The 20,342-nt window shown below is 51.4% G+C and overlaps 8 protein-coding genes across 8 annotated transcripts; 4 read left to right on the plus strand and 4 right to left on the minus strand.

The window, feature by feature from the left end:
- Window positions 1-369: 369 nt before the first annotated feature.
- BO95DRAFT_413999 (neutral amino acid permease) lies at window positions 370-2,202 on the minus strand (the record flags this gene model as incomplete). The annotated part of the gene is made up of 8 exons (XM_025584301.1): window positions 370-456; window positions 520-663; window positions 738-935; window positions 1,029-1,216; window positions 1,269-1,409; window positions 1,475-1,806; window positions 1,864-1,949; window positions 2,026-2,202. 8 exons carry the CDS (start codon window positions 2,200-2,202, stop codon window positions 370-372), a joined length of 1,353 nt encoding a protein of 450 aa, XP_025442093.1.
- Window positions 2,203-3,617: 1,415 nt separating this feature from the next.
- On the plus strand, window positions 3,618-5,518 carry BO95DRAFT_135806 (putative MFS transporter). Its single transcript, XM_025580546.1, has 6 exons — window position 3,618; window positions 3,674-3,816; window positions 3,905-4,519; window positions 4,601-4,837; window positions 4,907-4,990; window positions 5,044-5,518. The coding sequence occupies exons 2-6, from the start codon at window positions 3,765-3,767 to the stop codon at window positions 5,211-5,213; spliced, it is 1,158 nt and encodes a 385-aa protein (XP_025442094.1). The 5' UTR covers window position 3,618; window positions 3,674-3,764; the 3' UTR covers window positions 5,214-5,518.
- A 255-nt stretch (window positions 5,519-5,773) lies between these two features.
- On the minus strand, window positions 5,774-6,653 carry BO95DRAFT_514573 (uncharacterized protein; the record flags this gene model as incomplete). The annotated part of the gene is made up of 2 exons (XM_025591684.1): window positions 6,567-6,653; window positions 5,774-6,508 (listed from the first exon to the last, which is right to left on the minus strand). The coding sequence occupies exons 1-2, from the start codon at window positions 6,603-6,605 to the stop codon at window positions 5,774-5,776; spliced, it is 774 nt and encodes a 257-aa protein (XP_025442095.1). The 5' UTR covers window positions 6,606-6,653.
- A 196-nt stretch (window positions 6,654-6,849) lies between these two features.
- Window positions 6,850-8,116, minus strand: BO95DRAFT_389602 (HVSL domain-containing protein). The gene is made up of 3 exons (XM_025583581.1): window positions 7,789-8,116; window positions 7,428-7,656; window positions 6,850-7,332 (listed from the first exon to the last, which is right to left on the minus strand). The coding sequence occupies exons 1-3, from the start codon at window positions 8,057-8,059 to the stop codon at window positions 6,897-6,899; spliced, it is 936 nt and encodes a 311-aa protein (XP_025442096.1). The 5' UTR covers window positions 8,060-8,116; the 3' UTR covers window positions 6,850-6,896.
- A 1,085-nt stretch (window positions 8,117-9,201) lies between these two features.
- On the plus strand, window positions 9,202-11,131 carry BO95DRAFT_453320 (uncharacterized protein; the record flags this gene model as incomplete). The annotated part of the gene is made up of 3 exons (XM_025588200.1): window positions 9,202-9,208; window positions 10,309-10,949; window positions 11,012-11,131. 3 exons carry the CDS (start codon window positions 9,202-9,204, stop codon window positions 11,129-11,131), a joined length of 768 nt encoding a protein of 255 aa, XP_025442097.1.
- Window positions 11,132-12,229: 1,098 nt separating this feature from the next.
- BO95DRAFT_135938 (uncharacterized protein) lies at window positions 12,230-13,087 on the minus strand. The gene has a single exon (XM_025580547.1). It carries the CDS (start codon window positions 12,943-12,945, stop codon window positions 12,472-12,474), a length of 474 nt encoding a protein of 157 aa, XP_025442098.1. The 5' UTR covers window positions 12,946-13,087; the 3' UTR covers window positions 12,230-12,471.
- Window positions 13,080-14,973, plus strand: BO95DRAFT_442967 (ER oxidoreductin). The gene is made up of 2 exons (XM_025586566.1): window positions 13,080-14,645; window positions 14,706-14,973. The coding sequence occupies exons 1-2, from the start codon at window positions 13,096-13,098 to the stop codon at window positions 14,827-14,829; spliced, it is 1,674 nt and encodes a 557-aa protein (XP_025442099.1). The 5' UTR covers window positions 13,080-13,095; the 3' UTR covers window positions 14,830-14,973.
- Window positions 14,974-15,400: 427 nt separating this feature from the next.
- Window positions 15,401-17,338, plus strand: pex13 (peroxin PEX13). The gene is made up of 3 exons (XM_025584302.1): window positions 15,401-15,588; window positions 15,650-16,147; window positions 16,201-17,338. Exons 1-3 carry the CDS (start codon window positions 15,537-15,539, stop codon window positions 16,965-16,967), a joined length of 1,317 nt encoding a protein of 438 aa, XP_025442100.1. The 5' UTR covers window positions 15,401-15,536; the 3' UTR covers window positions 16,968-17,338.
- The last annotated feature ends 3,004 nt before the right edge of the window (window positions 17,339-20,342 follow it).

Raw genomic sequence — 20,342 nt, forward strand, 5'->3', positions numbered from 1 at the left:
CCCGTTTTAAAATCATATTCCCGGGTGTCTAGCGAAGGCTAGAGCTGCAAGGTCTATGCAATTTTTTTTACCGGAATGTGAATTACGTGCGGAGACATTCATTGACTCGATTCCAGTCCTAATAGCGCTTGTGAACCATGAACCCTTATATACAGTACAAGTTCCGCGTGAGCGTCCTCCCTGACAGGGCGCCTCCTTCAGATACTGGCAGTCAATGTTTGGGAAAGAAAAAGAAAACCACGCAACCAAAGAAAATTGTATCTCCGGTTATAAGACGGAGAGAAGAGGCACCCCACTCGTCCAGCATTGTCGAGTGTAGTCGGATAGAATTATGAAAGGTTAGTAGTACCCTTGGAAGTACCAGCCCTTTCAGGTCGCATTGTCCGCGCACGAGAAGCTCATACTACTAGGATGATCGTGGATCGCTTTGCCGGAGACATACAATCCCAGAAAGCACTATCGATGAGAAGATTGTCAGCCTGAAGCGTCGCTCGTCCGGGGAGTGGATAGTGTATGTACCAAACACGCAGCCACAATAAAACTAAGGATGTTGAGCATTGTCAGAGCGGTTTTGCGTGGCGATGAGAACCACTGGCCGCGGTTCATGTATAGCCAAAAGACGCCACTACAGCCGAATGTGAACCAGCTGGCGAAGAGGGCAGTCTAACTTGCTTGTTAGTGCTGTGCTTCGTAACGGAACAATGGCGAACTGCTGAGGGGGACAATGGGGACCGTACGATCAGACCGAGCAAGTTGCTGAAGACAGGGATGGCTTCTGCGATGATCCACGCAATCAGCCACAAGCCCAAAGCAATACCGACCCAGGAGCTGATGGCAATCCAATCGCGCTTGTGGATCCGATCAGTGCCGCAAAAAACGCGCAAATAGATGTACTTGAAGGCGACGTGGCCGTTGATCACGCCAGCAATGATGATCTGGTTCAATCTATGTCAGCGACTCAATACTGCCAATGATCCGAGGCTGGAGCGATAGTCACTCACAGTGGGCAGAGCAACGCCATATGCAACCTTCGACACCATGGGGCTAGCGGAGCTCAAAGCAGGTGAGGCCACCTCTGCACCACCGTACCGATATATCACGACAGCTGCAATGATGTAGAGCGAGATATCGAAAGTCTGCAGGAGGCATAGCGCCTTGGGGAAGTCCCGGGTATCCTTCAACTCCGCTGCTAGCCCGAAGTAGGCGGCATGTCCAGCTGGGAAACATGGTCAGCGCAGCTGAGAGGTGCGAGATGGTCTCGAACTTACAGAAAGCAAAGACAAAGTTGGTAATGGCGCCGAAGCCATGAGTGAGGTCAGTAGGTACAGTGGCTTCCACACCTTGTCCGGGATGCAGAATGCCCACGCCAAACATCGTGATAATCACCGCTGACAGAATGCTGGCGAAAGCTATTTCCAGATTAGCTGTCTGGCCAGTGACCAGAAAGTCCACCGAGTGGGCACGGGACGCATACAAACGAACGAGAGCCAGGACATCTTGACTAGCGTACGAGGCAGCGAGCAAATGAATGAGATGACCAAGCCGACCAGACCAAAGACAATAGAACATGTCCCGTGGCCAGTGATGGCGTTCATAGCGATGATGAAGGTAAGCAGATGGCTAGCCATCACGAAAAACAGGAACAGAACCTGGCCAACACCAAGGACCTCTCGGCCAATCCTGCCGGCGATCACCTCCCCTGCATCGGCCATGTTGCAGACCTGGGGGTATCTCCACTTGAATTGTCCGATCACATAGCCAGTATAGGTTGCCAGTATTCCCAAGAGGAGTAGCGCAACGATGGAACTGTGTGGACTGTTAGTCGGTCTGATCTCCAACCCCATCTTCGGAGAAGAAACATACGGAGCTAGACCCAGGCTAGCAACAGCAGCAGGCAGAGACAAGACACCCAGGGAGACTGTTCCGGCCACCATGAGAACACCGCATTGCTTAGTATGCAGCAGCAGCAATGATTAGTCGGACAGAAGGTGTGTAACGGTGCAGACTGAGATGGCATCATATCACATACCACCATTTTAGGACTTTGTACTTGACCTCTGCGAATTCCTCATCGCCAAAGGCATCGTGTGCCCTGGAGGAAGTAGAGACCTTGGACCTCTCGTCCACTTCCAGCGGTGTATCACCGGCCACATCCATCTTCTCCTGGTGCTGAGGAGTTGAGGTGTCTTGGGAATTGCTCATGGCGAACAATATAACTGATTGGGAAGGGGAAGTGGATTTGGGAAGTGAGTTCAAGAAAGAAGAACCGAGGCAATCTCGTCGAAGAAGCTAATCGAAGAAGCTAAAGAGTATGAACGGCTTGTCGAGTAAGAAGTAGAGAAGTCAAAGAAGTGTTCGGTAATGAAGTTGAGAAAGAGAGGAAGAGTGAGAGAAGAGAGGGGACAAGGGAAGGTACGCAAGATTGGCCAGGAACCCACCGGGGAAGAAGAGGTCGGTTTCCAATCCAGTCTTTCTTCTCTTTCAATTCATTTCCTCTGCCCATTCATTCATTCATTCATCATCATCATCATCATCATCATCTTCATCATCTTCATCATCTTCATCATCTTCATCATCTTCATCATCTTCATCATCTTCATCATCTTCATCATCATCATCTTCTCATTCTTCTTCTTCTTCTTCCTCAATGCCTTTCTCATCTCCTTACTCACACTCACCCTTGCCCAGTGGTCAATATCAGAAGATTCAGCTTGCCTGTGATAGATATACCACTACACATAAGCTTTACGCCCACGCGTGGCTGCAAGCATTGTAAGCCACCACAATGCAGCAACACTTACAGGCAATCAATGTTTGATTCAATCAAAAATCATGACTCAATGCGATTTCCTATTCAACGAGCGATCGCCTCGAGCAAGAACAATCCTGCCCGCACTCAAAGCAAACAACTTGGCGTATGGTTCCACAGCATCGGTCCCGCTGCAGCTCAAGGCCGATCTTGAATCTAGAATGAATCCTTGTCGGACCGTTTTCCCGGCCCTCTGCTGCAATTTGGTCATCATTTGTAACACCGTCGGATGACCTTTCCACACGGGGCCATGCAAATCAGAGTTCTCGATGCAAGCTGCACTGCATCCAGAAGTCACCCGGTCCATTGAAACCCCCGACCTCCCTGCATTTCGACGGACAACACGCCTACGCTTGCTGCGTTATGCAACCCATTGCAGTAGCTAGGGTTACGCTCCAATGCATGGTGTCTTTTAGAGAAGATCGGAGGATAAGACTGGCTTGGATCCTTCAATGCAATTGATAAGAAAAAAGCCTTTAAGGCGAGATCTCTTTGATGACCCTGGCGAGCGCTCTCCCGCTCGAGCGCCGCAGTTGCCTCTATCAAAGTCAGCCTAATGCTCCGCACCCTATCCCTTGATCACGCTTATCACGCTTCACCGACATCCCCGATGATCCACTCCCTAAACTACCCCTCGCTTGGACTCAACAAAGAGGGATTTTACCCCTCAGTTCGCTTGGCTCTGATTGTCCTAGCCGCGTTAACCCACTTATGAAGCTCACTATGGCCCTGCTGCTGCTACTGCTGTAGCCTTGTAGACTGTGGAGCTTATATATGATCGTACTCAGATCCTTGTGGCATTCTTGACTGTAAGTCTCTGCGAGCTTAGCCATTGCGACAAGATCCCAAAATGAACAATTGCAGAGATGAAGAGCACGGCAAACTCCTCCCCAATGGAGAGGAGAATGCAACATCCCGAACGCCCCTCCTCGGCTCTAAAAGAGCACAGGATAATATGGGCAGGATCATGAGCACTAATTTCAGTGCGCTGACAGCTGGATTCAATGGTACAGTACACACATACGCATGCTCCCTCATACTCATGATTGAAGTATACCATGAATGCTAACACTTTCTTTCGTGGGGACGGCTAAGACGCCGCTCTAGGAGTTTTGATTCCTTATATCCAACTGACCTACCACGTTGGCCTGCTTCAGGTCTCCATGATCTACCTCGTCAACTTCATAGGGTGGCAGCTGGCCTCCTTCACCAACATCCACATCTGCTCACAGATCGGCACCGGCGGCACCCTGGTCCTTGGGGCCACCATCCAATGTATTGGCTATGCGCTGATGTTCTGGGGGCCCCCGTTTCCCCTCTTTGCGGCCGCCTTCTTCTTCACAGGCTGCGGCGTGGCCCTACAGGACGCGCAAATGAATACCTACACGATCACCGTGCAAGACGCCCACCGGTGGCTCGGGATATTGCACGCGGTGTACGGCGTTGGCACGATCCTGGCTCCGTTGATCGCCAATACCATCGCCGCGCGCACTCCGTACTGGCAGCACTACTACCTCGCTACAATGGTGGTCGGCGCCGTGAATCTCTCGTTCCTGGCCTGGACATTCCGACGGGGGCTTTTCAAGCCCAACAGCAGCAGTGCCAAAGGCAGCGCCGCTCGCGACCTGAGAGCGACGTTGACGAACCGGACAGTGTGGATTCTCAACGGGTTTTTCTTTTTGTATGTGGGCGCGGAGGTCACGGCGGGTGGTAAGTATTACATACCCTTTGCTGAGGAAGAGGTATCGTAGTTGCGATAATTATACATTGTGACTAATCTCAATCTTCTAGGATGGCTTGTCCAGTTTCTCGTTTCAGTGAGACACGGTGATCCCGAGAAAGTGGGCTATATAGCCTCCGCGTTCTGGGCCGGTTTTACCGTTGGACGAGTGGCTTTGGCAGACATCACGCACAAGTTTGGCGAACGACGGATGGTCTTCGTCTATATGACATTGGCTATCGCTCTACAGTTGTTATTTTGGCTAGTGCCAAGTATAACAGTCAATGCCATAACGGTGTGCTTCCTAGGTAAGCATTGATTCATGCCAATTGTCTGCCAGGCATAGACAATGCTGACGCAGACGATCCACGACACAGGGTTTTTCATCGGGCCATGCTATCCGGTCGGACTTTACATTCTTACCAAGGTGATACCACAAGACCTGCACGTGGGAGCCATGGGTAAGTATCATTTGTGCAAGTAAACCATAGACACTAGGCTGATAAGCAAACAGGTTTTACTGCGAGTTTTGGACAGGCGGGATCTGCCGCTTTCCCATTCATGACGGGCGCCATAGCCTCGCGAGTTGGAGTTCAAGTCTTGCAGCCGATCATGGTGGGGTTGCTTGTTGGAGTTATCGCCTTCTGGTCCTTGGTTCCCAGGCAGAGTTCGAGGAGTGCTTGATCGGTTTAGCAAATACAGGAGACCTGAGACATCGCCCAGTTGCCTCATTGATATGTTAGCAGAGTCATTTTTCAAGGCGGTGAAAAGGTTTGTTGTTGTGTAACGCTTGAGCATAGTTCAGTTGTATGCTAACGTGCAACCTGAAATGGAACGGGTCTGGTTGAGCGGAGGCTGTTAAGGTCATCGAACAAGCCGAGGGCTTGCTAGCAGCATGCCATATTCTTTGTACAGGCTGTGCTGACTGAGTGTGTAGCCAACATGATTCGAGTCGTTCGTCATAGGACTAGAGAGTGCTTAGTATAAGAGCATAAATTGACGCGTAACGAGAATTGCGAATGAGGGATATCTCAGAGAGAAGATTTTAGTCGTCATAGCCTCACACATCCGCAGATGGTATGGCGTTCCGACTAAGGATGACTGATACGATGTTTTCATCATAGAAGGTGGATGCAAAGGTAGTGGAACCGAGAAAAGCAAGGGCTTACCGGCTTTAACAAGCAACGAGCTGGTTGCCCCTAAAGCGGACGAGCAGGCTGTGTTGTCACAATCTCCAAGGCAGCTCAATCATCATAGGAAATAATCTTCCTTCCGGTGAACAGAGCCGCCCGCCTGGACGGATCCGCATAAGGATCGGAGGACGAACCACTCCGTCCCGCGGCTCCAGAGGAACCATGCTGCTGCTGCTGCTGCTGCTGCTGCTGCTGCCTCTGCCCACCCCCAGCATCGCCATAATCCATAGGCGAATCACCATCATCTCGCTGCCTTTTCTTCCCGACGGACAATTTCCCATGCCTAGGTGGTTCAGCCTTTTCGCTAGCACCAGCACCAGCACCAGCACCAGCACCAGCCTCAGCAGAAACAGACGCGCTCTGCGCCTTATCAGCACCGCGCTCCTTTCCGTCATCATCATCACGCCGATCAAGTGCCCTCTCCGCGCGCCGCGCCTTTTCTTCTGCTTCTTCATCCTCTTGCCGCTCCCTCTCCGCCTCCTCGCGTAGCTCCCTCTGCCGCAATAGCGCATGGATCTCACTATGCCGGAAAATCTGGATCTGCTCGTCCGTGAGGGTCCGTTTGACCCCGTCGGGATAGTAGCCTAGTCCGTCATCATCTTGTTCTTCTTCTTCTTCTTCTTCTTCTTCTTCATCATAATAGTAATAGTAATAAGAAGACTGATCTTCGGGCGCGGAGGCGGTGGCAGTGTTCGTTTGGGTCTGAGGGGCATGGGTCGCTAGGGGTGTTTGTGCTGCAAGGCCACGGCCTGGGAAGTGTTTGGCCTGGAAGGCTTGGAGGTCTTCCTGTGCGGGTTAGGTTGTTTTCGTTCTCTTTCAGTTTGGAGGACCGGGGGGAGATTACCAGAGTTATGGGCGGTGGGGGGATATGGGATATGGACATTCTGTTGCGGGTTTTGTGTTTGTGTTTGTGTTTGGTGGTGGGCTAGGGGGTGAGGGACGAGTGAGTGATTGATCTTACTATGGTTTGGGTGAAGGAAGCAAAAGCTTACTAGCGCGGCGGCCCGGCTAAGGAGGTCATTACCGCTTTGGGTGGTAATTTACAGGCTGTATGGTATATGACCGTCTGGTACCGCTTCTACCTGTAGTGCTCGAAGTACAGTATATGCGTACATCATGCATTCATTCACTCATCATGAATATTTACACTCCAAGAATTGATTATCCCAGAGAATCAGTTCAGAGGGATGCTCGAGATCTGGTTGCCTATTTTCACCTTTACACAGTCAAAGCCGACCTTGAGGGTGTGAAGCTCGCGCAGATCGATGTTGGCAAGCTGCTCTTTCTCTGCCGTCGAAGGCTCGGTCAGGCTCCAGGCAAGGGAGATGTGGAAGCAACCCGAGCAGTCGGTCTCGGTCTCGGTCTCAGTCTCAGACTTCGTCTTCGCTCGCGAAGACTTTGCTGGTGTTGCAGTTTTGGCCTCCGCTGACGACAACGGCACAGCCTTCTCGTACAGAGGCGGCTGGTCGAATCGAGCCAACGCACGATTCGACAGTCTCAGCAGACGGTTCAACTCGTCATCCTCGGGGGTGCGCACCCGCAAGACATAGAACCACCGCGTCTTCTCGTAGTTGGAGACACAGTCCAGACTAATTGCTGTGGTGTCGAACCTGAGCAATTAAGTGAGGGTGTCAGACTGTGTCACAAAAAAAAAAAAAAAAACACGGTATTCCGATTTTAGAACAGAAGGAGAGCAAATACGCACGGTGCGACATTGGACTGCTTCAAGGCGGATTGAAAGACCTCCACGAAGGATTGACGCTGCTCGGTCCGGAGCACCACCGGTCTTGATAGACTGATGTGGAGAGGCAGTTGGGCGCCAAGATCACTATGGAGCAGGCTGTGAAGCTTTGTTTTGCTCCCGCGGAGCAGCTGCTGCTGGATCTGCAGTATCACATCGCTCAGAAGAGTAAGCTCGGCTTTGGACGCGTACCCTGATCGTCGTGGCGCGCGCGGGGGGTTCTTATATTAGCTTTTATGTCTCTCTTTCGTATTCGCAGCCTACAATAGGAGGAAGTAGTGGTGGTGGTGGTGGTTGTTGTTGGTTGGACGGACGCACGACTTACATTCCAGATATAGATGCGTTGGCCAGTTGCCCTCGACATGAGGGATAACCCGTTTACGACCTCCATGAAGACTTGGGTCATCCCTGACACTGACCCGTGTGCTTGAGGCATAAAGGTCATGGAAAGCTGCTGGTAGCGGAGGGAGAGGAAGGGATTGGGTGGGCGGTGGCTTGGTCGTACAGAGCTTTTTGTTGGGTGGTTGAGACGCGTGGACTGGCTCTGAATCGGATCCTGACTCTGATTCTGACTCCGAGTATTGCACTAGGGCCATATCCAGCACAATCCACCGTCCTCCGGCGTGGCGCGACAAGAGTTGATCGGATCTAGCCTGCGAAATGGATAGGTTGTCTCTCAAGGTTTAAGTTTAGTTCACCAGTTTCGTTCAACGCGGGAGAAATAAGCGGGATCGGTTATGATACGTCTATGTAGTACGGTGGTTGATTCCGCAGCGGAAGTAGTGCCATGTCAAAAACCAACGTGCTCTTTTCCCAAGCTAACTTATTGATGGTGAATAAGCGTGCTATTTTTTTATCCTGCTTGCTTTTTCTGGATTATGAGGCGTCTGCGATCTCATATTAGGCCACCTTCTTCAACTACCGAGGCAGCTTATTGAGGTAAATCAATCTGTGACGACTCCACAGCGTACATATCACACATCGAGGCTCAGATGCAGCTAAACTGATAGGCAACACGAGTGGGTGCATATACAGTTTAATGTACTTCTTATTGCGAGCGAGAAGCTTTCGTCTTGGGCCCAGACTTCAATCGCCGGGATGGGAGCCATGGAAAGGAGGTCTACCCGCTGGTTCTTCATCAAGCAAGCAATGTAGCTGTCATAAGCGGATGATGCGTAGAGAATATGCAAGGTGTTCTCGACTTGAGTGCATCATGAAAACCCTGCCTTGCCCTGTTCCTGGTACCTGGAATCATGTATGATTCATTGGACCGGCCCTGAGCCCGGTGTAACAACTGTTTCCATGCATCATTCAGTGCAGGGTAGAATACGAAGCATGGCTAGACTCCAGACTCCAGACCCTTGAATCTCCACCCCAATGGTTATCGAGTTTGCACTGGCAGGTCAGGCATTGACTTAGTGGGAATATTATACTAGATGGCGCGTGCATTGCTGCTGTGGCCGAGCTAAATCATTCCCAGGAGTTCCAAAACTTGTGTCAGCCGGGCTTTACTTGTCCTACTTGAGTATGGTTGGACCTGAGCCGCTGACACTACCGGCATACTAGCGATAAGCTTAAGGTTAAAAGCCCTGATGGGCTTGGGCTTGGATCAAGCGAGAGGTTCACTATTCAACCTCGAAGACCTCTTCTCTCGCTGATGTCAAGCTATCCCAACTGGAAGGTAACATCATGGCTCGGCTAGAAATCGAAAATTTTTCTCATGTGCGTCGTGCCCAACATGGCTGGTGATGATGTCAACAGGATTGGAACGTCAGAAGAGGGTCAACGTTAGTCAGCCAGCAATGCCAGTCAGAGCATACGAACGTGACGACAGACGGAAGATCGCACAGTGAGCAGCATTATTGCCACCAAGGTACCACATGGGCCACCCGGAGGAGGAGGAGGGGGAGGGGCTATCCAGAGAGTCCCTCCGGAAGTCCCGTAGAGTCACTAACGCAGCACCGACCACGATGAGTGGTTCATGAAGGCTAGACCGGAGAGGTGCGGCGAGGCATCGGAAATTCGCCTCTGTTCCTTCGTGGGTTCTTTTCATCATCGAGAAGGGTCCGATGCAACAGAACGGGTCTAGTCTTCCGGCCCTATCCTGCAGCTAAACTGGAAGGGGAAGGCTTATCGATAAGCGTCTCCAGGGCCCCTCCCAGATCGCGTGGATCCACGGGAGCACTGCGCAGTATCATACGGAGCATACGCAACTTGTCACGTCATGAACGGCAAAAGAAAAATGATGAGGAGACTGACTGATACTGACAGGCGGTGCTGATGACTCTGATGGATGATCCTTTTCTATGAATACTTATGAGTACTTCATCTTATAGATAGATCGCTTCTTATCTTTTTGCTCTGCAACATCTTTTTCCTTCTCCCTAAGATTCCGACCACTCCAACGACCACACATACTCCTACTACTAATACTACGGCCCCTACCTCCACGCCTACAACTCCCATTACGACCAACTACAACCAATATTACTCTCCTAACACAACCTCCTTTCTTCCTCCCACCAATCCCCGTTACTCCTGTGACTCCTGTGACTGCGGGATAGACAATCGACTCAAGGTTCACAGTCTATTGAACTATACGAACTGCCACGACTTCACCGCTTGCCCCACACCCGTTTTGAGTTGCGGGCTGCATCACGCAGGCTATTCACTAGTGATCAATACTATTAGGTGCCTACATACATTTATAGGCACGCTTCGAAATATTGACCGATATATATTACTCTCGAGCACGCCGGTTCAGTATCCTTGAGTGAAGGCTCAAAAATCTCTCTTCCTCTTCATCTCTTTCTCTCTTTACTCCTACTTTTCTCCAGTATGGCAGCGGTCATCGCCCCATCTTTTCCTAATCCACATGAGTCTTCCTTCCTTCATCCCAGGCACTCAATGAACCTGCTCGATACGGAAGTTGAGATGGGAAACCTTAATCCCTACCAACAATTCCTGTCTTCCTCCCCAGCCCCCGCCCGGACTCTGAATCGTCAACGTTCTACTTCATTCCCCTCAGTCCATTATTCGGGTTCTCCAGAACATCAGCCTGTCGAGCAACGACGTAGGAAAGCGAGTCCCAGTCGTCGCCATCGCTCGCAACGCCACGCTCGTACCCAGTCGCACCAGCCGAGGTTCTCTCGAAACTCGCAGTTGGTGAACCCCGATATTATTGATCGCCTGGACGACGCCGGAGTATATCAGTACCACCATGAAGGGCCCTACGATGCTGTCTACCCCGAGCGAAATGTGATCGACAAGCTCAGCCCGGTGGCCGCCCTGCGCGAGTCTAACGCAGAGGCCCTCAAGGCTACCCCACACGACAAAATTGTGGACTGCCTCGATAGTCATCGCCCCCTCGATGGTGTGGCTCATTACCCCCCAGGTCACACGGACCCTCAGGGCCATACATACGAATACGAGGAGGGAAACAACATGATGAACGACTACGGGAACTTTATGCGCTGTCCCGGCATGGTAAGTCACTTGTCTTGCGTACCGCAGTGTTGGTGAATGACCAGTCGCTAATCATTGGGCAGAAATTCAAGGATGAGGATTTTAAGAATGACCCCTTTTACAACACTCCTCATCCGAACCCATTTGCGAGTCTGCGCAAGAGATTCAGTCTTCGTCGTCGTAACCGTCGCGGAACGAACTAGAGTCAACTTACAAGTATTCCCGCCGGACTATACCGGCTGTGACAACCGTGCTCCTGAGTCGATTCCAGGCTGAATCGCGAGCGCGCAAATGTCTGGTGACATTATCCCCAGAGGGAACTTGGATACATTTGCTTCCCCTGTATTTATATATACCATGTTGTCTTCTTTCTACCGGCCATGGCTCCGGTGAACAAGAACGACGACAATCTATGCTTTTTAATCGGAGTTGAAGCACGAAGTTAGCGTCTGGAAGGGCATCTTCAGTCGGTGGTCTTATGATTTAGGACTTTTTTTTGGTCAGCATCGGGATGTATTTTCGTTTGTTTTTGTTTCGTTTTAGTTTTATGTCCTGACTCCTGTGTCGGTCTGGTTACTTGACAGTTCAAAATTGGACGACGTATCACTTGATTTGACACCGCTCATTCCGGATGGAGAAGTAGTTGATGGAAATGTAGTTAATCAATAGGCGGGACCAGTCCAAGCCTGGAGACACTAGTAGTAACCATACGCCTGCCTGACACCTCATAAAGCTTGAACTCGGGGTCGCTCAGTAGCTTTCGTTCCAAGTCGAAGCGGCTGCTGCTATTGAAGGTCATGTAGCTCATGCCAGGTGTACTGTGCCGCATGCTACTCTATTAAGACGGGTCGCACCGGTACATACATACACTGAGCCAGACATGACAACTGCGCCGGTCAATGATCTTCCGTGCCGGGTCATGCGTCAGTCACCATTACTATCTCTGCAGTTTTGTCCTCTCTTTCAGAATTCCTGAAGCTGAATCACGGAATCAAGGAAGACCTTCTCCTCGATCCTGACAATAACCAGACGAAACAATAACTACCAGTCAGTGGTGGGGGCGGGCGTTAGTCTTGGCCCTGAACGCATCCCTTAACAATGGGAATACAATGAATAGAAACGACCTCCTTGTTTTCATGCCCGGGTCGATGCTCGAAAATACCTCCTTTCTTTGTCACAGGATCTCAATCAAATTGATCCATGCGATCGATGTATGTGAGGGTGGCATGCTTGGTATGGGCTGAGGTACGATCCGGGTGGGGTTTGCTCACTTGGCCGGAAGGAACTGCATACTCTAACTCTCTGGTATCAGGAGTCAGGATAATTAATAATGTGAAAATCTGGCAGAGACCAACAGGCACCGGAGTCAGGAGGTTCGAGGCGCAAGGCGCAAGGCGATAAACCGATATCGAACCGTCGGAAGGGGACTCACTCTTTATTATGATTATTATGATTATTGATGACTACTTGCGGGTCATGCAACTCCGCGCCGCCACCGAGGACAGCTTGTCCACTTCGCAACAGCGACTGCAACCTCTCTCTCTCATTCTTTTTCTTCTTGACTGACTGACCTCACATCCCTCGTTCTCCCTTGTTTTAGTGATCGCGCACCAGTCCTTGATCTAACCCTCGTTTTGGTGGTGACACTGATTGCAATTATTTGTGGCTCGGCCCCGCGAAAAGTGTCATTTGCCCTGAAACTGTTTACTTGCTCCCCCGGAGTACTTCGGCTCGACTTGCCCTTGCCGTTGATGATCTTCATGTGAAGGTCAATCCCGACTTCGAATCTCCGCCAGCTATAGTCTATCCAAACAAACACATACCTGAAAGCGACCTCAGCACATTTTGCTGGGATCTCGCTTCTGCCTGTCGCTTCGGAAGAGCTCGTGCTCTGCCTCCGCCACACGCCCGTTTCCTGATTTCGGTTGCTTTTGCCCGCAGCAAGATGCGTTCTGCGGCCAAACTTTTCTATCTGGCTGTATTTGCCCTCTCTGCGCACATCAACGCTGAGAGCCATGAGGGCAAATCCGGCCTACAGTATGGCCATGACAAATGCGCGGTAAGTCGCAATACGCTTCTGGATTCTGGCTCATCAGCCGGCTTTTCTCGCGAGTCAATTGGGAGGCGTTGAGACTGATCGTGTTTTGTCTAGCTTGACCCTACCGCTATGGTGTCCGACGCCTGTGTTTCCTATACGACTCTCGATGCCCTAAACGATCAAGTCTATCCTCTCCTCCAGTCTATCACCCAAGAAACCGACTTCTTCTCATATTACCGTCTCAACCTCTTCAACAAGGTCTGTCCCTTCTGGTCGGACGCCAACAGCATGTGTGGAAACATCGCATGCTCAGTGAATACGATCGAATCGGAGGAAGACATCCCCTTAACATGGCGGGCAGAGGAGCTGAGTAAACTTGAGGGACCCAAGGCCGGCCATCCAGGTCGAAGGCAGCAAAAAGAGCGACCCAGTGATCGTCCGCTCCAAGGGATGCTGGGTGAAAACGTGGGAGAAAGTTGTGTCGTCGAGTACGATGATGAATGCGACGAGCGAGACTACTGCGTCCCTGAAGATGAGGGCGCCAGCAGCAAAGGAGACTACGTCAGTCTGGTGGACAACCCCGAGCGATTTACTGGCTATGCTGGTATGGGCGCCCACCAGGTCTGGGATGCGATCTATCGCGAAAATTGTTTCCTCAAGCCAACCTCCCAGCTGGAGCTGTCGCCCAACCCCCAACTAGGCAATCTTGAAGCCATGAACGACTTCCGCAGTGTGCTACAACAGGAATTGAAGCGTCCGGATCGTCTTCCCCTAGACAATGAGTGCCTTGAGAAGCGGGTCTTCCATCGCCTCATCAGTGGAATGCATGCCTCCATCTCGACGCATCTCTGCTGGGACTACCTCAACCAGACGACCGGGCAGTGGCACCCCAACCTGCAATGTTTCAAGGAGCGCTTGCACGACCATCCCGAGCGCATCTCCAACCTGTACTTCAACTACGCTCTGGTGTCCCGGGCTGTGGCAAAACTGCAGAAGCACCTGAAGAGCTACAACTACTGTACCAGCGACCCCGAACAAGATACTCAAACCCGGCAGAAGGTGTCGAGGCTGACTGCCACTCTTGCCGAGCGGCCTCAGATCTTCAATGAGAACATCATGTTCCAAGACCCAAGCGCCCTTGGTCTGAAGGAAGATTTCCGCAATCGCTTCCGCAATGTTAGCCGGCTGATGGACTGTGTCGGGTGCGACAAGTGCCGTCTCTGGGGCAAGCTTCAGGTCAACGGATACGGAACCGCCTTGAAGGTGCTCTTTGAATATGACGAGACCAAGAACGGCGAGAACCCCTTGCTGCGCCGGACCGAACTGGTGGCGCTGATCAACACCCTTGGTCGCATCTCCCACAGTGTCGCCGCAGTCCGGAGCTTTCACCGTGCCATGGAGGTCGGAGACGGCGAGGTGTTCTCGATCCCCGCCAGCATTGCGTCGAAGGACCGTGGCGACAAGAAAACCCGGCGCCTGCTCAAGGACGGTGGCTCGACGTTCTACTACGAGAACGACGATGAGGACTTTGTGTATATCTCCGAGAAGCTTCCTTGGGAACGGGTTCGCGAACGCCGCGATACCGACACCCTCTGGGATGATATCAAGGCCGAATTCTCCCTTGTCTGGGATACATATGTCTATGTGCTGAAGAGCTGGGCCAACGTTCCGAAGACACTGTAAGTAGCAGGCCCTTCACCCTAACAGGCTTGTCCTCATGCTAACTTCGCAACTTTTAGGGTTGAGATTATCGTGATCGAGATCGCCCGTGTGTGGAATTATTGGCTGGGACTTCCGGTGCCGCCACGCGCATGGAAGGTCCGTACTCCTCGAGCGGCCATGCCCCCGCGCGATGAGTTGTAGGCTGTCTTGCTTGTGGTCAATGTTGTAAACATATTCCTTTCTGCCTATATTGTGTGGTGGATGGTTGATTTTGCATCGTTTGGAGTTTTGGATTGGCTGGCGATATGCCACTTACTGTATTATAACTTACATAACTTACTGGGATGGAGCAATTGTTGTTTGCTGGTTAGAATAAGATATCCCTGATTGACCTGTGCCAATGCAATGCAGACGAAATTAATAAATAAAATTTAGAGAATTGAGTATAGAATGAGTAAGTAAACCGTTTGTGGATGAACCGAGACTCGGAGAAAGCCCCAGACTGAGATCAAATCAACCTCGGCCCAGCGGGTGGGCCACCGACCGAGAGACCACATGCAGCGGCAGTTCTTTTCTCCTCTTTGTGACTCCACCTTCTCTTCCCTCCACCTTCTTCCCTCCACCGCCCTCCCAACTCCATCCATCTTTACGTTTGGCTATCTCTCTCTCTCTCTCTCTCTCTTTCTCTCTCCTTCTCCCCCCCCCCCCCCCCCCCCCCCCCCCCCCCCCACATCAAAAAAAAAAAAAAAAAAAAAAAAAAAAAAAAAAAAAACACACTCAAAAACAACTACTGTCTTTTCCATCCTCTCGACTTCGCATCCCACTCCCAGTCTCGCCCCCCCGACCGGTCTCTCGCGGGTTACTGCCCATGCGAGACTTTTGAAGTACCAGCACATTCCCGCTTATCAATGGCCTCGGTTTCGCCACCCAAACCGTGGGAAAGAGCCGGCGCTACGGCTGGTAGGAGCACCACAAACTGATTCTTTCCAGCTCGGTGCATTCTTACTGACCTCACCATCAGGATCTGTCGCAACCACTACACCCGCCACGGCTGGTCCAGCAACGATGACGGCCTCTTCGCCAGCCTCGGCCGCAACCACCGGCGCCGCTTCAACCTCCACATCTGCCACCCCTGATCTCCCATCTCGCCCCGACACTCTGAATGCCGTCGTGAATCGCACAGCATCCAATTACTCGCCATATGGAGCTTCTCGGCTAGGCACCAGTCCCTACGGAGGCTATGGTGGCTACGGGGCCTACTCTTCACCATACTCTCGCTTCGGGACGATGGGGTCAATGTATGGCGGCTATGGAGGCTACGGCGGGATGTATGGCGGCATGGGAGGGATGTATGGCGGTGGCATGCCTGGAGATCCGAACGACCCGAACAGCCTGACCAACTCCTTCAGTCAAAGCACACAGGCGACTTTCCAAATGATCGAGAGCATTGTCGGTGCGTTTGGTGGTTTCGCCCAGATGCTGGAGAGCACCTACATGGCGACCCACAGCTCGTTTTTCGGTATGTTGCATCGTTGTCTTTGTTGGATTTACATATGCTGATGTTATGTGAAGCCATGGTCTCCGTCGCGGAGCAGCTTGGCAACCTCCGCAACACCCTGGGTTCTGCTCTCGGCATCTTCACCTTGATCCGCTGGTTCAGAACCTTGATCGCAAAGATCACCGGTCGTCCGCCGCCGGCGGATGCTACGGCTCTCACGCCGGCTGCATTCGCGGCTTTTATGAATGGCCGTTCCGTTGCCGCGACCTTGCCCGATGGCTCTCCCGCCCCGCCGAAGCCCTCGAAGAAGCCTTTCTTCATGTTCCTGATCGCCGTCTTCGGTCTTCCGTACCTGATGGGCAAGCTCATCAAGGCGCTCGCACGCTCACAGGAGGAACAGCGGCGTCAGATGATGCTCGGTCCGAATGGCGAGCCCGCGCAGCAGGCACCGCTTGATCCCTCCAAGCTCGACTTCTGCCGCGTGTTGTATGACTACACTCCCGAGGCCCAGGAAAGTTCTGGGATCGACCTGGCCGTCAAGAAGGGCGACATTGTCGCTGTCCTCAGCAAGTCGGACCCCATGGGTAACGCATCGGAATGGTGGCGGTGCCGTGCCCGGGACGGTCGTGTCGGATACCTCCCTGGACCGTACCTGGAAACCATTCAGCGCCGTCCCCAGCAGCAGGCCATTACTTCGGGCAGTGAAACCACCAGCCGCAGCAACTCGTTACGAGCTCACGTGACCGATGAAGTGGCGGACGCGACCGTCAAGCCCGAGTTGAAGGGCAAGATGGGCGATATCTCGCCGGAGAGCTTCCAGAAGAGCGCATTCTACTCCTAATCTCGACGTTACCTTCTGCTCGGCATTGTAATCTTTTTCTTCATTCACAGACAGCACGGACTGCGTGATGCCGGCCCGGGGGCGCAACCCAGGTCGATTGACTTGACTGATTGACGACGTTTCCTCGGTGTCATTGTACGGAATTTCTTTTTTTTTCTAGCGTTCAGCATGGTTCATGGTTCAGATGTACTTCTTGCTAGTTGTTTTAGCGAAACGGAAGAGACGCACCGCACTTGGTTTGTGCTCTTTTCGTTCTCACCATTGATTTCCTTGGGTGTTCAGATCGGTGTACAGGGGAGTAAAATTGTGTCTATCTTGCGAGAAGATTCAAACATTTCTATCGTGTTGGATGAAAGCGATGATTAGACCTGTCTTACGGGCTGAGAGCGTATCGGTGCGATGACTGTAGCTGTAGCTGTAGCGGTGCTCGTGGGACCGGTACAGTATAATGAGTGAGCAGCTCATGGAATCCCCCCTAACTACGTACTAGTCTCAAGACCTGGGACTCTGGCGTGAAGAAGAAAAACCCTGAGGATGGGCGGGAATGACCAGTACAGATATCCCCAGTCAAAATCCATCCCATATCGGAGTATTCTCCACACTGGAACTGTGTATGAGTACCAGTACCGAAGGAAGGAGGGGTATACTTGGGAAGTCAAGCGGAATGGGATCATCCCACTGCACCCCACTTGACAGCCACAAGTGTGATATCCTCCGATACTGGTGCATGGGTGGTGGCGGTGGCGGATTAGAACCTAAGCCCTGGGGCGGTGCGCGCGGAGGGGAGGAGGGGGGGGGGGGGGGGTAATGGGATATTGTGTACAACAGTATAGTACAGTGCAGTACGGAGTACAGCCCATACGATCCTGGAAAGTGACTTCCAAGCTACCTAGGAATTAGTACCGGGATATCTCCCGCACTACTCATACTATAGCTCTGGCCATGTCCATGTCCATATCCATATCCATCTCTAACTGATAGTCTGCGTCGAACTACATCTCCAGCTCTGGTCTACTGAGTACAACGCACGCATTAGTTAGCAGTAAGCGCACTAGCCAAGTCAGTCACCGTGCGACGACTTTCGAAGGGGATGTAATCCGAGTCCCCGATGGACATTTACTTCTATTGAGTGGGAAATAGTCCGCCTTGCACGGGATGGAACCTGTAGAATCGAGGGTTTATGGTAGGGTAGGGTTAGGCTACCTAGACACAAGTCCGTCAGTCACAAACACAGTATAGTATAAAGTGCGAGAAATCCAAGCCCTAGTTATGCCTTTATCATTTCCCCGAACAAGTAAGTATAGTAAGCGACTATGCCCCAGTGGCCGCAAGTCCTGTGACATCTGATTGAAGGATAATGCAACCCATACCCTGGGGATTGGTGGTTTTCCTTTTTGCCTCCTGTCTTGAGAGTGGTTACTTACGCCAGGCCAGGCCAGGTATTCCTAGTGCCTGGTTTATATAGTGGTATCGTAGTGGTGGTCGTGTGGTGGGCTGAGATTCTCTTCCACCCAGGATCTGAAGTGGGCTGGCTCAGAGGGCGATCTCTTGTGTATGGCTTGTTTACTATGTACAGTACTTACTACAGTGGTGGGAGTAACAGCACAATACTAAATAGGTAGGTAGGTAGGTAGTTGGGGTGGGTAAAGAATGCAGTCCTTTATTAACAGTACCTACAGTACTTAGTGTGAGTTGTGTTTGTTCGGAGTTCGCAGGATCATCACGAATGATAATTTGTTTATTTAGCTAGTTACGAATTCTTCTACTCATTCCTTCTCGGATTTATAATCCTCACGAACGTTTTTGTATTAAATGTAATCTTTTTTTGAAAGTAACTTTCTTTTTCTTTGTGAACGAAAATTCTAGATATCTTTTCTATGCACCCTTTTTCAAATTCATCCTTCCTTGTCCAAGGACTTATCCGCTAGCAACAAGTAGGGTAGTTAGGCAAATCATTCAAACTACGCAAGGCAAGTCTAGTCAAGTAAAGTACGATAACTACAGTCACCCACCCTCACTTTGATCACTTTGGTGGGATCAAGGTACATGGACCCCCTTTCTACTCCAGACTCTCCCGACATAAAGTACCCTTCCCTGTTCCCACCGAGCAGATATGATTGACCACTGATCGGCAGCTCGGGGCGCGATCAGATCGCCTTTACCTGAATACATATATGGACTGACTGCACGGGACAGTATTCAATTCAGCAGATGCCTTTTCTCTGGCATCAACCATCATTGATTTATCTTTAGCGATTCATTGGAGGTACTCAGGGTTAATCCTCTAGTACAGTATATGTATGTACAGACCGATTATTGCACTTGTGTGGGAGGCAGGCTTGAGCACCTGCCGCCGGAGCAGCGCAAAAAAAGTACCATTGTATCGCCCTGTACTTCTAGACTTGCGCACTATCCCACCCCTCCTCCACCGTCCACTCCCACATGTGTAGACCCGCTTTTGCCTTTTTGCTGCAAGCTGATTGGCGGACTTGGTTTATGCGAGAAACTGGATTTCAGGTCCGAATGTACATGCACCCTTGACATGGTTCAGTCTGGAACTATCATGCGTCGATGCGTCCGTCGAACTGACGAAAAGACTTCGGGCATGCTGATTCCGGTGGGTTCTCGAAAAAAGGTGAATGACTCGGCGGTGACCATGTCAATACTATCGCAAAATATTTGTGTAGGTCGAGACGCGAGGTATATTGAGGCGAACGTAAGAAGTTGTTCGGAAAGTGTCGATTGTAGTCTGCATGTCTGCGTTAATCCTTCTTTGCTGCTGTTGTAATCGATCTTCTTTCAGTCCGGGTCGGCTGTTGTCTGCCTATCCTCCCTAACCACCCTTCAATCGTAGCATCCTTTCCCATTCCCTGGGTATAGTCTAACGTGCGTCGAGACGGCTCGAGCAACTCTCTTGGCAAATGCAGCATGTCCAGAGACTTGGCGTAAGTTGGTGTGGAGCATAAGGTATGGTGAGAAGACTCTCACGCCGGACCCGAACTTTGGCATCTCAATCGGTACGCAGCAAAGGCTGGCTGTCGATTTGAAGAGCCAGGTCGGTCGCTGCATGGCGCTGACTGATCGAAATGAGTGACGGAGTGGACTGCAACTGTAGCCTTCGCGCGTGCTAGATACTTCACAAGCCAAAAACCTCACGCGATCAAGTTGGGTCTGATGGTGTCCTTGCTCTAGGCTATCCATCAATGGTGGCCGTCAGCTGAGTCGTTGGTGAATCGTTCAACGTGGTCATTAATAGCGCTTCGGTCCAGAGGCGTGAGGTAGAAGGCCGAGGCAACCGTATAGCAGCCAGTGACTAAAGCAGCAACCATTAGATAAACATACCAACTCGGACCAGATGTCTCCCGTTTATCTTCT

This window comes from Aspergillus brunneoviolaceus, assembly GCF_003184695.1.
Source record: "Aspergillus brunneoviolaceus CBS 621.78 unplaced genomic scaffold BO95scaffold_35, whole genome shotgun sequence".
In the NCBI taxonomy this organism is placed as follows: domain Eukaryota; kingdom Fungi; phylum Ascomycota; class Eurotiomycetes; order Eurotiales; family Aspergillaceae; genus Aspergillus; species Aspergillus brunneoviolaceus.